We start from the raw sequence: 21,085 nt of genomic DNA on the forward strand, positions 1-21,085 counted from the left end.
GAGACGGCTACACTGCAATCGGGAGTTGGCGTCGCGTGTAACTCTAACCTTTTCCTATCTCTGCGGCTCAGAGGCTCGTTCCGAACGCGCTTGGACTACGAGTCCCAGGGTACCTCGCGGCAACCCGGAAAGCGAAGTGGGAGCCGAACGTGGCGGCCGGCATGGAGGGCGAGGGAGCCGTCGAGGAGACCGCGAAGACCTTCCAAGAACTGGTGAGCGGGGAAGACTCGTTGTCTCTCTTAGCTCCCCACGACCCTTTACTTGCCCAGGGGTTTGCCTGTTGAATTTTATTTTAAAACCCAAGTCCAGCCATTGCACCGGAGTAGACGAAGCTGCCCCTCCGCCCCGCACTGCTATGTTCTGCGGAGGAGCTGCTATGGTGGGGGCAGCATTTCTGGAAGCAGCCAGGCAATCGCAGTGCCCAAGGCTGGGGTCGCCCAGCTAGGTAGTGCTGTACAGCGTGGCAGTCATTTCCCACTAGTCGCTTATACAAGCTTTCTTTCCCCACTGAGAAAATGCCCCGTTGAAACCATGGGAAAGCGCCTGTGCAGAGAAAGCTAGAGGGGTTATATTATACTTCAGTTGGTGAGGGTGTTTATGGCCTGGTTGGCCCAGCTCTCAGAATTGCTTAATGGGTTTGCGTATTGCTTTGAAACGGACAAGGTCCTAAGGCACTGCAGTGGACAAAACGAAAGGAGAAAGATAAATGTGGTTTCCTGTGTAAAGGGATACTTTGCTACGTGATTGCCGTCCTAAGGAACTAAAATACGATTTCTCAGTTTTACCATGACTCAACAGACCCGGGTAAGGTCAGGTGTTTGGAACAGGTGGTGCTGTATCTACTCTAAACCACTGAGCATCTTGGGCTTGCTGATCAGAAGGGCAGCGGTTCAAATCTGCGCAACAGGGTGAGCTCCCATTGCTCTCTCCCAGCTTCTGCCAACCTAGCAGTTTAAAAGCATGCCAGTGCAAGTAGATAAATAGGTACTGCTGTGACGGGAAGGTAAATGGCATTTCTTTGCACTCTGGTTGCCATCACAGTGTTCCGTTGTGTCAGAAGCGGTTTAGTCATGCTGGCCACATGACCCAGAAAGCTGTCTGTGGGCAAACGCCAAGATCAGCGTCATACTCCATAATCACCTTTGATTGGACTTAACCATTCAGGGGTCCTTTAACCTTTTACCTTTTGGGTGAGGAGAAGCTTGGCCTATCCACAGCATCTGTGTCCCTTTCCTTATTTTGCTTGTTTTTTTTTTTTTTAAGGGTCCCATGTTTTCAAGTTATCAAAGTTTTGAGATGAAAATAGACTTGCAACTAATCAAAAAGACCATGATCAGGTTCACATTTAACAACCAAACCACGGCTTAGCCCAAACATGCAGTCTCCCTGGGAGGAGATCTCAGGCAAACCTTTGCTTAGGTGGCATGCTGCAGTATTCTAAAAGAACAGGAGAGAATAGGCTGTTTTATCGAATTGTGTGAACCAGGACTTGCTGGATTCTGAAGATTGGGGTCCCTTGCTAATTATGGTTTCTATTCTCTTTGGAATAATAGGGAGTGACCGATGTGCTGTGTGAAGCCTGTGATCAGTTGGGATGGAAGACACCGACAAAGATCCAAGTCGAGGCCGTTCCAGTTGCACTCCAAGGTGAGACTGGGAGCTGAAATTCAGGAAAAAGAGAAATCTCTTTCTAGAAATAAGAAGAGGCTCTCCTGTGTTTCTTGTATTATAGAACTGTATTGCCAGTCATTTGTATTACACAGACTTGGATCCATATGGAGTTCCCCTCACCTTGGACTATGAAGCAGTACAGCTTCCTGGTCTGTCCTGTGGCAGAAGTGTGAGTCTCCCCAACTCCACAAGTCTTCTGGCAGGGAAGCCCCATCAGCAAGAACTCAAGTGGGACCTGGGCTTTTTTAAGCGGTGAGACAGCCAAGTTCGTTCAAACCAAAAGAGACTGTGAGGAGATATGATAGGCATCTTCCAATATCCAAAGGGCTGCCACATGCAAGATGGAGCAAGCTTTTTTCTCCTGCTCCGGAGGGGAGGAGCTGAAGCAATGGATTCAAGTTATAAGAGTGGAGATTGCGGCTAAACATCAGGAATAACTTTCTGACAGTAAGAGCTGTTGAGCTCCCACGAGGCGTGGTTGGCTGTTCTTCCTTAGAGGTTTTTAAGCAGAGGTTGGGTGGCCATTTGTCATGGAAGCTTTAGTTGAGATTCCTGCATTGCAGGGCGTTGGACTCAATAATCCTCAGGGTCCCTTCCAACTCTGCAGTTCTATGACTGAATTTATTATTATTTTTTAATTATTGTTGTTATTATTATTATTTGTACCCCACCCATCTGACTTGGTTGAAAATGCTTTAATATTACTTTTCTCGGTGGCGAATTAAACTACAGTGGTGCCTCGCAAGACGAAAAGAATCCGTTCCGTGAGTCTCTTCGTCTAGTGGTTTTTTCGTCTTGCGAAGCAAGCCCATTAGCGGATTAGCACTATTAGCGGTTTAGCGGCTATTAGCGGCTATTAAAGGCTTAAGGGATTAGCGGTTTAGCTGCTAAAAGGCTATTAGCAGCTTAGTGCCTTAGAAAAAGGGGGTGGGGAGCGGAAAAAAACCCCCAGGAATCGCAAGACATTTTCGTCTTGCGAAGCAAGCCCATAGAGAAATTCGTCCTGCGAAGCACCTCCAAAACGGAAAACCCTTTCGTCTAGCGGGTTTTCCGTCTTGCGAGGCATTCGTCTTGCGGGGCACCACTGTATGTTATTTGTCAGGAGAGACTTCCATTTTCATCAACTGCCCTCCAAAATGTCACCTGTACAATAAGGCAATTAAACAGAGAGGGGAAATGTCTTTTGAAACTCTTCATGGAGTGTTTAGTAGTGCAGATATCCACTGCTGCTAGTCTTCCTGTGCCAGCTTCTTTTCCTTCCCTTGGTAAGAGCCAAGGTTGAGGAGCTGTTAGAACAGGGGTCTTGTATAGAATGGAATAGGAAAACTGGTGGAAGGGAAGGACGGAAGTCAACAGCTCTACGGAGCATAAAGTAGGATATATGTAATAAGATTTGATGTTTTATTGGTGTTGGTGGGCGATCTTAAATCTCAATAAAAATAAATAAATAAAAAAAGAACAGGGGTCTTGTACAAACCTTCCATGGCCTGTACTCTGTATCTTCAAATAATACGCTTATTACATTGGCTGATGTTTCTTAAGTTATGTTAGCTGATTTCAAGCTGTCACTAGTGTAAAGATTTCTGTTCTAGTGCTGCTCTTGTTACTTTCCAGAACTGCTTTTGAATGTCCTCCATCTGTGCTGTTGTATTCCTTCAGCCCTGCATGTGACACACCTCTTTTCTTGTAGGCCGCGACATCATTGGCTTAGCAGAGACTGGATCTGGAAAAACAGGGGCTTTTGCATTGCCCATCCTTCAGGCACTGCTAGAGACACCTCAGCGCTTCTTTGCTTTGGTCCTTACCCCGACCCGGGAGTTAGCCTTTCAGATCTCGGAGCAGTTTGAGGCCCTTGGATCTTCCATTGGTGTCCAGAGTGGTGAGTGACCTTGCTGCAGTGCTAAGAATTAGCAGAAAACAAAATGGAATTTGTAAGGAGTAGAAGCAGTCGCATGCTTTTCAAAATAAGAATAGTAAAATACCAGATTCAAGAAATGGGACTATATCCCACTTCAAAGTGTGAATCTTAGTATGCCTCTAGTAGAGGTGGATGGAGCAGCCTATTTTCATTCCTCGTCAGTTTTGCATGCATTCAGTCCATAAATTTGTTCTATCCTGTTTTTAAAAACAATACAAAAATACTTTCATTTGTCGAAACAAAATTAAAAAAGTAGCACCTTAGAGACCAACTAAGTTTGTTATTGGTATGAGCTTTCGTGTGCATGCACACTTCTTCAGATACACTGAATCAGAAATAGACTGGAAAGAGAAGTTGCTGAATTGCATGAAATGAAATAGAATGGAAGCTTGGCTAAGACTTGCTTCCTGAAGCTAATGCAGGGTTCTTTTTTATAATATGTATTTGTCAGTGTTGGGGTGTCTTGTTCGAAGAATGCCTCTTAGCGTCTAAACGTAGCAATCCAGTTCCAATACTAGGCCGTGCCTATGAGCAAGCTTGGCATTGGATAAGGAGCCTGAATTTTGCCTTTTATTTTCTTGTAAAGGAGGTGATGGGGAGGGCGGTTGTGAACTGGCTCAATTTCAATGGGCTTCATTTAACTTGTCTTTTATTTCTCCCTCCAAAGCTGTTATTGTGGGAGGAATTGACATGATGGCGCAGTCTCTGGCCCTAGCCAAGAAACCACATGTAATAATTGGTAAGAAATAGGCAGCATCAATGATTCAAATGATTGTAATGAGATCTTAATAATTCATATGAATGAGGCCTATTGCACATCTCTGTCTTTTACATCTGCATAAATGAGGTCATGAAAAGCAGCAGGCCAGCAAACATATCCTTTATTCACACTTCTGATACCTTTTCAGTTTAATGCTAAGCATCAGCCACAGGTCTTGTACTTTAATTTGAAACAGGAGCATGCATGGGAACTCTCCCCACCTCCCCCAACTTCATCCTAGGGTCCACATGGCTCAGGCAGAGCTTTTGCCTTTGAGCCACAAGTTTGCTCATTTATCATTTCTGATAAATTAATGTTTTTCTCATGAGTGTTAACTGATGTGTGCTGCTTGACTGGAAGGGCTGGAGTATTTGTCATCTGGCTCGAGAGTGAAAAACTGTATTAGGTGGACCAGACTTGACTGCAACCTCCATGGAGCAAATCTCTCAAAATAACTTCCTGATTTACGTCAAGCTTCCTCCACCCCCACTCCCCCTACTGGGATACAACTAGCCATGCCGTATTAAACCTGCATAAAGTTCTGACTTAATCCTTACTCTAGTGGCTGTGCGTACAAAGGCTTTTGGCAGAAGGAAGTCATGGGACTCTGAGATTTGGCAAACTGGAGTGAATGGGGGGGATACATGGAAATAGTGCTTTGTGTTTCTTTTGAATGCTCTGTTTGGTAAAGATGAAAGTTTGTTTGGTTTTCTCCTGTAGCTACACCTGGCCGCCTTATTGACCACCTTGAGAACACAAAGGGCTTCAATTTGAGAGCTCTGAAGTATTTAGTTATGGATGAAGCTGACCGGATCCTCAACATGGACTTTGAGACAGAGGTGAGCACTGTCAACTCTTGTCGCCTTAGAATGGTCCTTTGCAACATCATGGAGGTGCTGCTTTTCAAAAGTTTTTAACGTGTACTTCAGTCACCATTTAATAAATGGTGTCATCATTTAATAAATAAAACCACGCACAAGGCGGCTTACATGACAAGAATTAAAAACATAACTTATTCATTAACCAATAAATAAAATACCTTATTTTTTGCTCTATAAGACTCACTTTTTCCCTCCTAAAAAGTAAGGGGAAATATGTGTGCGTCTTATGGAGCAAATGCAGGCTGCACAGCTATCCCAGAAGCCAGAACAGCAAGAGGGATTGCTGCTTTCACTGCGTAGCGATCCCTCTTGCTGTTCTGGCTTCTGAGATTCATAATATTTTTTTTCTTGTTCTCCTCCTCCAAAAACTAGGTGTGTCTTGTGGTCTGGGGCGTCTTATCGAGCGAAAAATACGGTACATAAAAAGTACACAACCAAATTGGAACAATGTCCACATGATCCTAATAAGGTTGAAAAATAAAGATACAAAATGTAATATCAGTAACAACAACAAAACCCAACCAAGCACCCTAAGCAATACCACAGCCCAAGGGTCTGTTCAGCAGCTTTTGCAGCTGGAGTCAGTCCTGGCCCCACCCTGTCAGGCCACGTGGAAGAAGGTCAAGGCAGGGAGCAGGTCTTCCTGAGCTCACAGCCAAGATGGACCTGCAGGTCAATGGGACCTGCCTCTGTTTGATTCCCTAGTATGGAACACACAGCCTCTGTTATCTTCACCACTTAGCAGCTGACAGTATGGTGTTATGCTTCCTGTGTTTCCCTCTCCAGTGGATCCTTGTTCACTGTTGGGATCTGAAACATTCTCAGATGCAGTGGACCCTCTAATTACATACGTAACTTTCGGGTTATGAACACAGCAAACCCGGAAGTGTATATTTCTGGGTTTCGCTTGCGTGCGTCCCCAGAAGCGGCACCTCTGCCTACGGATTTTCAGGTTGTGGACAGACCCCCGGAATGAATTTAATTCACATCTGAAGGGTCCACTGTACTAGGTTTTAAGATGTAGCAAGGCATTTGGATACCAGACTTGTAGTCTTGTTATCAAGTATTGCTCAGGTTGCTGTCCAGAGAGTCTTCCCTTCCAGGTTCATGTGTAGTAATCTGCAGTTGTAGCCCAAGTAGCAAGACCTTATCTGAAGGCATTGGGATGCTTTCTCCCCCATGTTGCCTCGGTCCCCCTCGACCCTAACAGCACCACTTCCTCCTTTCTGCGGAGCGGTAGAGTACCTTGTTTTCCAAAGGAGGTGCTTCCAGTGTTGCTTTCATCATCTTGGATTGTGATACCACTCCCACAGTGATGCGGTATTTGTCTGCATGCACAATAATTACCTTTCTAGTTGTTTCACTTTCGCTTCCCTTCTCTTTTCACAGGTAGACAAGATCCTGAAGGTCATTCCCAGAGACAGGAAAACATTTCTCTTTTCTGCTACCATGACTAAAAAGGTAAGGGAAGGTGTGGCATTTTGCATGAGTTCATCTGAGGTGGTGGTGGAAATTAACAGGTCATATCAGCTAAATTCGTGTCTGAAAACATTAATTATTTCTGTTCAGGTGCAAAAACTCCAGCGTGCAGCTCTTAAGGACCCTGTCAAATGTGCTGTTTCAACCAAGTACCAGACAGTTGAAAAACTGCAGCAATACTATGTCTTCATCCCTTCCAAGTTCAAGGTAACATTTATTTTTTTCAGCTATTTTATTTCCTTTAACTTATTTCCTGACTGTTGTTTCTTACTCCACTAGGGTTTTCTCAGTCCCTTTGTGCTTTTTGAATGTGTTTTCCTTTCACCTAATCGCCATTAGTTTCCTTTCAATTTCTTTTCTTTTCTCTTTTTAGGACAGCTACCTGGTCTATATTCTGAATGAACTTGCTGGAAACTCATTCATGATCTTCTGCAGCACCTGCAACAACACTCAGAGAACAGCCCTCCTCCTTAGAAATCTGGGCTTCACTGCCATCCCCCTCCACGGTCAGATGAGCCAGGTACAGGCTTGCCTGAACGCAAAGTATTCATTTCTGGAATACCACACTGAAATAATGATCATATTGTAAGGGCAAATATGATTTGTATGTGTCACCAAGCCTGCTTTCCCTTTTGTTAGCTTATCTTTTACAGACTTTCATTTCTGTAGAACAGCAGACTGTAACGGCGGAACGATTCACAAAACCTGACTTATTTCGCTTTTCCACGCTGGAAAAATCTAAAGCATGTTCACTTGCCCTTTTTTCTCTCTCTCTCACTCTTCCCAGAATAAGCGATTAGGGTCGCTGAACAAGTTCAAGGCTAAAGCACGTTCCATTCTGCTGGCTACCGATGTTGCCAGCAGAGGCCTGGACATCCCCCATGTGGATGTTGTCGTGAACTTTGACATTCCTACCCATTCCAAGGTGAGTTGCGGAGGCAGGGTGCTGGGTTACAATTGTGCAGCCCCTAGTTTGAGATGTCCTAGTGGAGTTTGCAGAAAGGGATGGCCCTCTTCTTCCATAGTTGCAACATAGGATTCCATAGCGATGGAATAGCTAAACCCCCACCTCCACGTGAGCCCTCAAAAAGCTGAGCATTGAAAGGATGGGGAACCATTAATACACCAATAAGATAATGGGGGGTTAGATGGGTCTTTAGATCAGAGAGCTGGCAAATGTCCTGCTCTGGATGTGACTACACTCCTTGGAAGGCTCGGACTTGCAACTTGAGGGTGTTCTGGCATAGGTCTTTGCTGCTTGGTTCTTGGATGCACCAAGTTTTGCTTGGTGCATTGCCCCGGTTGTAGAACTGCCTGCCCAGGAAGCTTTGCTTGTCTCCTTTCTTTACTGGCCTTCAGAAAGCAAGAGAAGATGACTCTTATTTAAAGCGACCCGTTCAGAGCTTTAACCTGAATTGTTCATTTTAATCCAGAGAATTGCTGGGTTTCATATTTGTCTTCTGCGATTCTTGATGAATGCGGGTTTACAAACTGTTTCATGGATGTTGCGTATGGTCTCTGTATTTTGTTTATTAAACTGCCTGTGAATCCTTTCTACGGAGTGGGATAGAATCTAAAAATAAAAAAAATATTATTGTGAAGATACAATGCCTGCAATTGTATGAGGAGGCGGATGGCTACAGCCATGTGGTCAAGCCCATCTTTTTCACCTCCTTAGACACGCTTGAAACATACTGAATACATATCCAAAAGGAGCTGCGTCTAGTGAGCATTGTGGGGTCTCTTGCATAACTGCTTTGAATTACACTTTCTTTTTAAATGGTGTTTTGCCTTGCTTTGCCTTTCGTTCTGTGGCTTATTCTGGATCCCTTTCAGGATTACATTCATCGTGTGGGGAGAACGGCTCGCGCTGGGCGCTCTGGAAAATCCATCACGTTTGTCACACAGTAAGTTGTGCCCTCTGCTCCTTTTACTGGGCCGCAACTTTTACTCCTCTCCTCTGAATGAGTGGGGAAGCAGCTTTCTGAAGTGGAAATGCAACTGAGTTGGGGGAAGAGGCTTTTTTTTAGGGGGTGGGCTGTTAATTAGTTCATGGGCCACTAGTTAAGAAGAACCATTCGGATGAGAGATTTTGTCTCACTTCCCCCAGGTACGATGTGGAGCTCTTCCAGCGCATCGAGCACCTGATAGGAAAGAAGCTGCCTGCCTTCCCCACGCAAGAGGAGGAGGTCATGATGCTGACCGAACGTGTGGCTGAAGCACAGCGATTTGCTCGGATGGTAGGCTGAACTTAAGGCTATGTTTGCGCTTCTGCAGACCTGTGTGGGTCTGTTTCTCCGTGGACATGCACACACAACAAATCATTGGGGTTCTATCGTGCAGAGGTGTGGCTAAAACATTAGGATTTGTACTGCATTGAGAGTATTGTTAGCTAATTCTCCACAAGGCCATTCCTGGTTATAAGGGGCACTGTGTTCCCTCATGCATCCTTGCAAGCTGGGTTTTGGCTCTGTTTGTTTGTGCAATGTTTACCGGCCACCCTGCACGGTGACTGAAGGTATTACACTTTCAGCTCTTGAGCTTCTTGATTGCTTCTGTGCCTCCATGCTTTGAATGCTCAAGCAACTTGCTGTCTGGCTTTCCTTGCAGGAGTTGCGGCAGCAGGGGGAAAAGAAGAGGCGTTCCCGAGAAGAGGAAAAGGAAGAGGATGACACCGAGGGAGCAATGGGGGTCAGGAACAAAGTGGCTGGTGGGAAAAGGAAGAAATGGAAAGCCTGAGAAAGGAAGACACCCAGAACTATTTTTCCACGTTTTTAAGCTGCTTGGTTTTCTGAGTCACCAGTATCGGAATTGACCTTTCAGCATATCCCAGAGAGCAAAAGGTTTCCTGATCCACTAGTACCTTTTGTAAACTTCTGTAATCCAGAAGCAATTCTCCTGCAAGCCTGGGAAATCTCTTTTAATGCTATGGGGAGGCCTGTTACTTCTGCTGCCAGCAGTTGTTCCTGACTACCAGCAGGCCACAGTGGATTCCCTAAGCTACATGAAATGGATATATGGCAGAACTTTTTCAAGCTGCTACTATCAAAGCCAATGGAGAGAGACATTTGCACCCCTAATTTTATAAGAAAATTGTCCAAAATAAAAACAAAGTAATAAAAAATGCATGCTGTGCTGGTTCCAAGACGTGCAGGCAAAGAAGATGGAATAGTTAACTTGCATCTTAAGGTTACTTATGCAATCACAGCTTTGTGCAGGTGTTTGTGGGCAAATAAATAAGTGAGAGCAGCAGAAACCTGCTCTCCATTTATTTATTTCCCACCCACGTGCACAAAGTGGACTTACTCGGCTTAGGGAAGGCAGTGCTAGGGCTCTGGCATCATCCCAGAGTCCCTGTGTTACTTTCTCAAAGCTGGGTAAGTGAGGTGCTATGCTTAGGGAAGAAGGCAGAAGAGCTCTGTCAGGGTCCTAGAGCCCTTGAGTCTTCTTTCCAAAGCTGGCCAAACACTTGCAAGACTTAGAGGAGGATGACGGAGGGCTCTAGGACCCTGCCAGAGCCTCACACTGCCTTCTCAAATTTGGGTAAGCGGCTTTACACCTTGTGGGGTGGGGCAGTTCCAGGGGTTCCTGTTATTTTTGCATATACACGCGGACCCCCAGAACCGAACCCCTGCATAAGATGCAAGTTACCTGTATTTGTGATAGCACCTGTCAGTTGTGAATGCTTTTATGTACAATGCTTCCTAGTAACCCAGACCAGTGTTATGTAGAAAAGACTGATCCCCCAAATAGGGGAAAGTCTGGCAGATGCTTGGCTGTTTGCCTGTGAGTGCAGAATGCTGTTGAAGTGGGTTTTTCTTTCCTCATTATCTCAGCCCTGAGGCCATTCTGCCTGAACGCTAAAGCTGAGAGGCAGTGTTGATTTAGTCGAGGTATTTGGCAAGGTGGATTGTCTTGCTGAGACCCTGTCTGCAGTGTTGTGCTTGGTGGAATGAGAGAGCTTTTAATTAAAGTCCTTCCATCCTCTTCCCCTTTAGCTGTCTCTCTTTCATTGTGGCTCTTTCACAGTCTGTGAATGTTAAAGGTGACATTGCTCAAGCAGATCCGTCCAGTCAGGGGACTGGCTGATTATCTGGTGCTTCTAAGTTGTTTCTATTTTGAACACACCCTGTTTTTAGAATAGAGCTGACAGCAGTAGTAGAACTCAGTTCTACTTGCTACTTACCAGGCATCTTTGATTTTCAGTCATGCATTCTGACAGCCCTAACCTGAAGAGACCAGTTTTCGTCGTTGGTACTTCTGCAATGCCTGTTCATCATCGTGGGTGGAAATGTGTGTGTGGGGGGGGGGCGGACTTATATATAGCAAGGATCTGTGTTTGTATGTGTGTGTTTGTGAACACTTGTGCAGCAGCCCAGTAGAAAACACTTCTCTCTAGGAATGGATGACAGCTCTTCTTTGTAGAAGAAAAGAAAGTCAAGCACCTAAGAGGCAGAACTTGCCTTTCAGGATTAAACCTGCCTCCTCCTTTTGCTGACCTCAGTAGCAGGAATGAGAAGCAGGCTTTGCCTCTTCACAGTTGTATCCTAAAATTGCAGTCTGTTTCAGAGAGCCTACCCCAACTGCGTTCCTAGAGATTTTGTAGGAGCAAGTCAGCTATCTGCATGATCTGTTGCAGCCACACTGTCATTTTGAGTACAACACCCACTTATTGTGGGGAAGGAAGGGAGCCCTTTTGGGGACACATTTAGATATTGTAGCTATGAAAATTTTAAACTTGAAAGCAATCCTTTCAGATACTTTTCAGAACTGGCCAGTGTGCCGTTCCACACATCTCCGTCCCTCAACTGCTATTTGTGTGATAAATCTCAGTTAACCAGTGATAGATAAGGGACATGCCCATTTTCACCAACAGTCCTTCCCAAAGTAGACCTGCTGAAATCAATAGACCTAGAACTGTAGAGCTGGAAGGGACCACAAGGCTCATCTAGTCCAACCTGCGATTCTGGAATCTTTTTGCCCAGCGTGGGGTTCAAACCCACAACCCTAAGATTAAAGAGTCTCCTGCTACATGACTGACTTGTGTCCATTAATGTCAAGGGATGTATTCTGAGTGCAACTTAGTTGGCTATCGCCTTGGGAAGTATTCTGGCCTATGCATGGGTTTTGAACAGTGTATCCATGGTCTTTTCATGTACCTTTTGCACAGAAGGAGCAAAGCCAATGGAATGGAATGGCTTACGGCCATTAAACCAGTGGGCTTCACTCTCCTCCCTCCTTTGCCTTATTTTTAAACTTGTACCCTCCTCCCAGGCTGATTTAACATGCAGCTATGAAGACCAAACATTAGAAAACCAACATAGTTGCTACACCCACATTCTTCACGGCGGCCTCACCTGCCAAAGGTATGCACATCCAGGTTTGCTATAAAAAATCCTCCAAACCACCCTCCTGGTTTCAGTGCTAAGAAGTAGCTTCTTTGTTTGATCGTGATGACTGCAAGAACAATGCTTATATAAACAAAACACTGTGTGTGAGGTAGCATGCAAGACTTGATCATAGCCCTGCTCTGAGAACTTGGGGGCATGCATGGAAACAGCTGAGTTGCTCTAAATGGGAAGCACTTGAATTTGGTGTTCAGTTTCTGGGCGAGGCTGTCAACGTGGCTACAGGGAACTGATACCAGTCAAGAACAAGGATGGGCTAACTGTGGCCCTCGGGCTAATTTTGTGCAGCCCTCAGTCAGATTTCGCAAGCCCTCTGCGAGCAAGCAGTTCAAGTCTCAGGCAAGAGTGAGATGTCCCTTTCCCAGGCGTTTGCTGGGGAGAGGAGGGGGGCAGAGGAAAAAGAGGGTGTTGTATATGATAAAAGGGGGAAGCCCTGCCCACCACTGGGTTTGGCCCCACCCACAGTTGACATGTTTTCCCCTCCTCTTGGGCCAAAACAATTTTCTCCAGAGGAGAAAACTTGCCCATTCCTGCTCTAGGAAAAGTTTAAGACTTAACAGGTTTGCAATGGTTGTGGGAGTTCAGAACGTAAGCAAGTGTTAAAGTAGCGAAAGCTCACTAGGGGAACTGCAAGATCACCCCACCACAGCCACCCCAATGCCATCTTCTAAATTTTGCCACCATGTCTTCCATTCAGATGACCGACCATGCTTGCACCCCATTCCTATTTGCTCTCCTCCCTGCTCCCAGTGTTTGCTTTCTTAGCATACGTAGAATCAGCGCTATTTTTTCTAGAAAAATAGGGGTGCCGGAACTCACCACGAATGCCTCCTTCTTGGAATGGCAATGGTGCCCACCTGAGAAGTGCCGGAAATGAGTTCCTCCTGGAAGAAAAGCCCTGTGTATAATTTAAAGGCAGCTTTTCATGCCTCTTTGCCTAACGCGTCTGCCCTGTTCCATGTGTGTGTACACAGGCTGCTGATACCAGTGTTTCGAGACAGTGATAAGATTGTCTTTGAATCTCTTTTTCTGCCTTTGTTGCCAGTTCTGGGTCATTGTAACGGCGAGTCCAACTGATTAAAAGCAGTCTGGCTTTGCCCTATTGATTTCCAGGAGGCTCAATGCACTTGACAGACACACAGGTTGGGTATGGTTAATTCATTGGTTTCTACAGAGTTTCTGGGAAACTCTGGTTGTGAAAGTAGGCAGGAGAAGCAATGTGATCTCTGTGGACTAGGGGTTGCCAGTGTGGCACCCATGGGTGCACATGAATTCCCAGAGGTCTTCCCTGGTATCTAAGGTTCCTCCTGCCCAGTGAAATCAGACATGAAATAAGCATTCTAGTGTAACCAAATAATACATTGGTGGTACTCATGACAGTTTCTGGAGTTTGCAAACACGGGACCAGAAAGTCCAGTGACCCTTGCTTGAAACTCCTGAGTCCCTTTGAATATTATGCTGAGCTGTGGCCATGAGAGGAAAGGGGGTGTCGGGGGGCTCCCAGAGATACCGTGATGCTTGCCTTGTTCTTCCAAAAGAGTCATTGCAGGGAGGTCAAAGACACATCTTAAATTTTCTCCTCATAAATTGCACACATTAAAATTTGACTTCTGACTCCCTGACAATGAGCTGCAACCACTTGGTCTGTGTGTTTATGACGGGGCATTTGCCAGGAGTTTTAGCCAGGTCTTTATCTGCACAACTATGTGTTCTCCGATAAAGATTCCTTTTTTCTTACAAAATGCTCTTTGGACATTCCACTTTCTACTGTTTCCAGCGTTGGCTGAGTGTGCTTGCAGTGAAGCGAGAAGGTCAGCGTCTACAAAGGAATCTTCCCTGAAAATATTGCAGAAATGGTACCTCATACCTCTTCATCTTACACCTATTAACCCTTCCCTTCACCTGGTCTGTAAGCAAGGATGTGGAACTAAGGCACATGGCAGCATATGTGGTGGTATTACGTTGCGGTGTCAGGTATTGGGGAGACAGTCTTTCTAGAGATACATATTATCACTGGTAAACAAATAACTCAGTCCCTTGTGTTAATTTTACTGAATACACAGGGTCAGAATACAGGTATTTCTTTTAGAAATATTGGTTATTTATTGTTAGTAATTAGTTTTGTTATAGCCTGTTCGCAGGGAGACTTGGAAGGGGCATCCTTATCCAATTGGCTTAACAGAGTTTGGCAATTGCCCTTAATAGATAAGTTGACCCTCAAAATAAGGCTGGCCAAAGGACAGAGACACCCAGACCCATTTACAACTGACTGGTATTGTCTTATGGATTACATAAATAAGAAAAACAAAAGCAACATTGAACTTTCAAAGACATCCAGATATTTTTGATTGCTCTAGATTAAATAATATTATATGCTTTAGACTGATGACTGGGTATTCTTATGCCATATCTTTATTGTATACCTTGCGATTTCTTTTAAGTGTGTGTGTGTGTGGTTTTAAAAATATATATCCTAATGAAGCTATTTGAAAAAGAAGGTCATGCTTGCATAATGCTTCATGTATTGATTAGTACAGCCTTCCTTCCTTATCCAGCTACCTTCCTGATGTTTTGAACTCGGCTCCCATCTGTTCCAGCCAGCATTGCAAATGGCCAAACAATGCAGTGCCAAACATGGGAGGGCACCAGGTTGGGGAAGGCCGGATCAGTGAGTATGTTTAGTTGCATGTTTAGTTTTGCGCCCAGGTCAAACAAGAATTGTTGGACAGGTCAAACAAAAATGGGATCAGTGGTTGAAAGGACATTCAGTAATACTTGAGGATCTAAGCAATTGACTTTGCATGAAATGTTCATAGCACAGGTGTGTGCACTCAGGCTACAAACTCAGGCCCCCACCCCATGCAAAACCTTGTTAGACATGTGTGCAAGAGGTTGTTGTGCAAGAATAACAAAATGGGCTTGGCTTGAATTTGTTTCTGGCTTCGCTTCCTTCCCGGTTCTGGCAAATGGCCCAGAGATTTGGCTGGCAGCTTAGATCTCTGGTGCTGCCCTGGCTGTTTTTGCCTCATGCTGCATCCCAGTAATGAACTCGAGGAGGGAGTTTGGAGCCGAGGTCCAGGAAGTCACTCGACAGGAAAATACTTACCCTTGCCTGAAATTCAGCACAGCTGGTTTACCACATTTGGAAACAAGCGAATAAAGACACTATCATCTAAAGACACCCCCTCCACACAATCAGTCAATTATATTCAGAATTTTAGGCTCACTGCTGCTTCCTTCCCAATCCAAATCTGGCCTCCCTGTCGGAGTATGCCTGCAGTTGCACATAGAGCCAGCAGAAGGAGCTGTGGCTTCACTAGGACGGAAAAGGGCTGTTTCTTGTGAAAGGGAGAGATATTTGCAGGGCTGCCTCCTCCATGAGGAATGTGTGTGATCCTGACTCCTGGCAGCCCCAGCTGGCCCTGCCATTATTCAGTGCTTGCCTCCAGCAGCACATTTCTGAAAGGTTACAAATTGTCAATGATTTTGTTTATTATATTTTTACTGCTGCAATGAGGTATGGAGAGAGATGGAGATTTTCCGCCTCAGGCGTCACAGTACTCAGGTCGGCATTGCTTCCAATAAACCTGAGGTGCAAGGGCTCCTCGCTCAGAGGAGGATATGCTTACTTAGACCGATAGATGCAAATGCAGAAATAGTAAGTATTATAATCTAAAGAGGAACACATCTCGCCATCATGGGGAAGGCTGGGACTAGACGGTCTGCTCATGGCTGCTGTCCAGGTGCTTAAAACCATTCAAACAGAAATCAAGCATTGCTCTGTCTTTCTTGGTTCCCAGCTTGCTGTTTTGCTTCTACCTCACATCACTCTCCCCTTTGCCTTTTTTCTAACCACCAGCTAACTAGTTAACTTTCTAACCACCAGCTAACTAGTTGAGGGAGTGGGGGCACCCATTTGCCGTCTTGCACAGATCCACATCCTTTGCTCTCTTAATGGTCCATCACTCAGGCTATTGTCTCAACAGAATGCCGGCCTGGCTTATATTTTAACACTTGCCACATCCAGGGGTTAGAAGGCTCTTGGCATAGAGCCTGCCCACCCCCAATGCATGACACTATCTTAAGCAGCAGCAGAATCAAAAGCTTGTTTGGAAAATAATATTTTCAATAGCTGGTGGAACATAGCACCTGGTCCAGCAATGTTGTTTATTGCTGATTTTTCACGTCTGTAGGCAGCCAGTTCAGGGGTAGGGGGCCTCTGATACGCATGGCAAACACATCTAATGGACTTCCAATCAGTTTTTAAAAAAATGAAAACCAGCCCTGGGAGGCAGCCATTTTGATTAAGCACATGGAGGGGATCAATCCTTGTCAGCCATTTTCCTGCTCAGAACCATCCCTCCCTTCCGAGCTGTTTATCCCACTGTTCTTTATTGGGTTACAGGTGTGTCTACAATATAAACTTTGGATTTGGCAGTTTGCCTCAAAATTTGCGGCTTGGCACTTCTTGATTGATTTTATATTCTCAGGTGTCCTGTGTGAAATCTTTTAAGAGGTCATCTGCATGTGATCTAACACATACCATATTTGCACTGGGTTATCCCATTAGCAAAGAGCTTTGCTAGCTCCAGGGCGTATCTTTGTCTTACTGCCTCAAATGCCCCTCATTTCAGAGAATATAACAAGCAACAGGCACGTAACAGGGTTTTATAGTCGGTGAAACCATTCTGCTTCAACAACTTCCTCATTGCTCCTCTAGCCTGAACACAGAAAGCTAGCAACTAGGTTTTTAAAAACCCACACAGCTCCCATGTACTCTGTACATCAGGGATGGGGGAATCCCTGGCCCTCTAGATTTTGTTGCTGGACTCTAACTCCCATCAGCCCCAGTGAGCATAGTCAGTGGCCAAGGATGATGGGAGTTGTAGTTCAACAACATACAGAGGGTTGTATCTTATCTATTGCTACTCCACAAAGATAACAGTCCTCTTCTCAGTCGCAGCAAGACTACTGATTTCCAGCCTATAATAAGTGACATTAGGCCAAGGCAGCAGAATTCACAGTTCCTGGTTCATCATTCTGGGTTCTTGATGCAAGTAGTCAGGGTGGCTTTTCATATAGGGAGGCAGGAAGAAACATGATTCAATCTGCACCCTGGACTGCTGCGCACCTTGTAAATTAACTCAAGAAACTTGGGCTTGGTCCACTGGCTCAGTGACAGCCAGGGCAGGCTTTAAGCCCTGGAGATATGTCTTGGCTTTATTCTCTCCCCCTGGCACAGCGCTGGAGAGCAGACTGACTAGGCACACAGGTCACAGTCCTCCCTGCTATGATGAGATGAACTGTATTTCTATTTAAACTATAGTAATTATTTCAAAATGTCCATCTGTGCATATACATGAGCATATGCAAATCGGTGTCCTCTTTTGCCCTCTGTTTTGGTGAGGCATAGCAGAAGGGGACGTGTCCTCTAGAACTCCCTTCAATGCTTAACATGGCCTATGAACGTTAGGTTTGATGTTATGCAAATAATGGCATTGTCCAGAGGCTCTTCCTCCCCCGCATTTGATTCTAAACATTTGTATCCCTGTGATAGTCTGCAGTTACGGAAGTGTAGCGGCAACACCATAACATTGCACTTTCTGACATGTCTCTGCTCTTGCCAATCACACTCCATCCTAAGCGCCGGCGGACACTGGCTGTCAGAAGCATTACTTTGCTCCAGAGTCAAACACAGACTTTTTACTTGCATGCAGCTATGAGGATATAAACCTTTCCATGTTGATTTTAGCATGGAGAGGTTTCGTGAATTTTTTTTTTATAACATCCAACAACAGAAAAGCAAAATGGGGTTTGTGTGTGTCAAGTTCTAAGTAACAGTTTTGCCATGTGCAATCACAAGTTTTCTGTAAATTATGTTGCTTGGAAGCTGGTGTTGACAGAATGATTTGTTAGCTTACCCTATATTTGACATTCATATTATCACAGGATAATTTCCCCTGTTTCAGTTTATACCCCTGAAACCCAGCGGTGTTTAGCGTTGCTTTACATCTTAAGATGCTAACGAGCACGTGTTAACGAACCTGGATCATGCACCCTTTAAAAGTGACACCGTTTGGAACATGCATGCCGTCTCTCCCTCCTCAAAAAATGTGGAAAAGCAGTGTGGTTCTTTCTGACATATACTAACGGGAAACCAAGATGTGTATGAACTTCAAACATTATTGAGTACGCAGCAGGGTGCTTTCATTTGTATCTGTTAAAACCATAATGCATGAAGGAGAGATGTAGCATGCAGTCCACTCCATGCTGCTGTTACATTGCCTTTTCTTATATCAATAGATTTCACATGGCTACAATGCAGCGACAGTTCTGAATGGAATCCTGCCCTTGGTGTGTGATCTTCTTGTATTAATGAAGGCACTTTTGCTCTGTTCCAGGAAGGAAAATTTGCATGCATAAGCAGCCTTTTGAGTATGTTGCCAATTTGGTGGTCTTTTTTGGGTGTAATGCTAAGCTATGGTCAGGGCTGTCTTAAGCATATGTGGTGCTGGGGTGCAAAGATCTGCCTGGCACCCCGCCCCCTGGTTACCCAGCCCCAGGAGTGCAGGAGGGCAGAGCCGGCTGGCCGCCTCAGTGTCTCGCTGGCTCGGTCGCCCCCAAACTGAGCCGCTCACAGAAGAAGAGCCCACCGTGGCGCTCCGACTGAGAGGCGGGCTCTTCCCCGGACTCAACTCTTGGGCCCCGGACTCTCGACCTGGTGCCCCTGAGAACCCGGCACCTGGGTGCCCTGCACTCCTAGCGCCTATGGGTAAGACAACCCTGGCTATGGTTTAGGGTTACATGGGTGAGTCTTGGGCTTGGGAGTTACTCTCTTCCTCCTCCTCCTCCTGGTGCAGCTATGAAGAGACAGGAAGCTTCGACTTCCATCTGTAACTAATTGTTATCATTCTGTCTCAAACCAGTCAAACTGTGGTTAGCCTTAACTAGGCCCATGCAGAGGTGTGAGGGAAGCCAGGTGCACTTGCCTTGGGCTTTGGAGGGCTAGGCTGGCAAAGGGGCCTGATGGACTTACACTGTCATGCCAAGAACAAGACCTCCTTCTGGGGCCTCAGACAAGCTCTGCACAGGCCTGGCCTTAACTATGGTTTATGATTGAAATGAGCCAATTTCAGACTATGGTTTAGAAAGCTGGCTTAGTTCCCTAAACTATGGAAGGGAAACGTGTGGTTCTCCAGATGTTAGACTCCAGGGCCAGCATAGCCAGTGGCCAGAGATGATGGAAGATGGCATCCAACAGCATCTACAGGCTGCCAGTTCATCATTCTGGTCCTTAATTTTAGACATGGTTCATCAGAGTTTAGGGTTTGCAGTTAAATGAAAATGGAAGCAAATGCTCCCAACACACATGGTCAGAGAGCATTTCCCTCAACCTGAAATAACCACCTCATGCTGTTAAACATATGGATTGATGTGGGATAGGTGGGGGCAGAGCTTATTTCAAATGATGTAGATTCCAGACGAATCTGAGCCCCAGATCTCCCCTTCACAGAAATTAAACACTGCTAAGCAAATCTCCTTTTTCACCCGCAGCAAGACTTTATTTTGGTTAAAGTTCACATAGCAAGAATGCTATGAGTGAATGCCACACATGCTTTCATTGTGGAGAGAGCTATTCCAGCACAATCTCAGGTGCTCAAAGGGAGACTTCAAAATGTGTCTGGTTTAGTGGGTCTTTTGATTCACTTTTGAAAGCTCGAGAACAAAGGCAGCACTCGCAAAAGCACATCGGGAAGCATGCACAGCGTTTCACCAGAACAAGGAGAGAGGCCACTCTTCCTTTTAGCCAAGGAAGATTGTGGCGTCACTCCTGAAAGGGTGTCAGTGTGTGTGTGTGTTGCTGTTGTTGACAAGGTGAACTTAATGAGGAGAGAGGGAGAGGGATCACGCACACAAATGGAAAGGAAATCTTGAAGCAGGAGTCCAGCTCCTTACCTACACTTTTGCTGCTGTTTTGCTAACAATTAGAATTAGCCAGTGTTTAATCCTTTCAAGTTCCACAGAACCCTTTAAGTCAAAGAACAGATGAAGCAAAGCAAATAGACCATGTTCATGTAAGCATGTCTGCAGAGAGAGTAAGAGTGTTCCTTCCTCCTGTTGTAAAAAGAGCTTTAATGTTCAAGGTCACCTACACTAGGCCAGATTATTGGGTTTTTGTGTGTGTGCCGTAACAATGTTACGAGGTGTATGTCTGAACCCATGTGTCTGTCCACCACCTGTGTGCTCCCTACACACGCTTCCAAGAAGTTTAGGATCTTTTGCTGGCGTCAGTATGCATGTCCGTTGCCCCATAAAGAAGGTACATATCTAAATCAATCAATCAATCAATCAATCAATTCTACCCCGCTCATCTGGCTGGGTTTCCCCAGCCACTCTGGGCGGCTGCCAATAAAACATTAAAATACAATAAAATTAAAATACAATAATTCAACAGATATTAAAAGCTTCCCTAAACAGGGCTGTCTTCAGATGTCTTCTAAAAGTCGGATAGTTGTAAATTTCTTTGACATCTGGTGGGAGGGCGTTCTACAGGGCGGGCACCACTACCGAGAAGGCCCTCTGCCTGGTTCCCTGGAGTGAGGGAAGCAGTGAGGGAACCGCCAGAAGGCCCTCGGCACTGGACTTCAGTGTCTGGGCAGAACGATGGGGGTGGAGACGCTCCTTCAGAAAGCTTGGTTTATTATGTGAAAAGAAAGAAACAAGAGTTTATAGGTTACAGTGAGGTTCAGATATGCAGGCGGCAAATCATGCAGCACAGACACATCTTGATCTGAAAGGGTAAAAGAATCCCTAACTATCCCCAAAGCCTAGAGAGTGAGTGTAACAATGTCCCACAGACCCATGCTAAAAAGAGAAGAAAAGAGGAATATACCTGATATTGAAGGAACACTAAGTCAGGGATCAGAGATCAGTGCAAGAGTTAAGCTCTTCCTTTAAAATCCTGTAC

General features: G+C 45.3%; 1 protein-coding gene across 2 annotated transcripts; it reads left to right on the forward strand.

Moving 5' to 3' along the window:
* The first annotated feature begins 95 nt into the window (after positions 1-95).
* DDX47 (DEAD-box helicase 47) lies at positions 96-10,699 on the forward strand. 2 transcript variants are annotated; one of them, XR_014502311.1, is made up of 13 exons: positions 96-212; positions 1,554-1,647; positions 3,362-3,550; positions 4,257-4,328; positions 5,070-5,188; positions 6,620-6,691; positions 6,800-6,916; positions 7,083-7,229; positions 7,497-7,634; positions 8,546-8,616; positions 8,820-8,949; positions 9,320-10,129; positions 10,215-10,699. XR_014502311.1 is itself a non-coding variant. In XM_083400314.1 (12 exons), the coding sequence occupies exons 1-12, from the start codon at positions 162-164 to the stop codon at positions 9,446-9,448; spliced, it is 1,329 nt and encodes a 442-aa protein (XP_083256440.1). In that variant the 5' UTR covers positions 96-161; the 3' UTR covers positions 9,449-10,699. The 2 variants fall into 2 exon arrangements, 1 of the variants encoding a protein (XP_083256440.1); XM_083400314.1 differs by having other exon boundaries at positions 9,320-10,699.
* Positions 10,700-21,085: the final 10,386 nt, after the last annotated feature.

This window comes from Podarcis tiliguerta (genome assembly GCF_965153285.1).
Source record: "Podarcis tiliguerta genome assembly, chromosome: 10".
Taxonomy (NCBI): Eukaryota; Metazoa; Chordata; class Lepidosauria; order Squamata; family Lacertidae; genus Podarcis; species Podarcis tiliguerta.

Excerpts from the sequence above, each read along its gene's own strand:
- DDX47 (XM_083400314.1), top strand. The coding sequence starts at position 162 with ATGGAGGGCGAGGGAGCCGTCGAGGAGACCGCGAAGACCTTCCAAGAA. Across the intron at positions 1,648-3,361 it reads CGTTCCAGTTGCACTCCAAG|GCCGCGACATCATTGGCTTA; the intron begins GTGAGACTGGGA and ends CTTTTCTTGTAG. Across the intron at positions 7,635-8,545 it reads ACATTCCTACCCATTCCAAG|GATTACATTCATCGTGTGGG; the intron begins GTGAGTTGCGGA and ends GATCCCTTTCAG.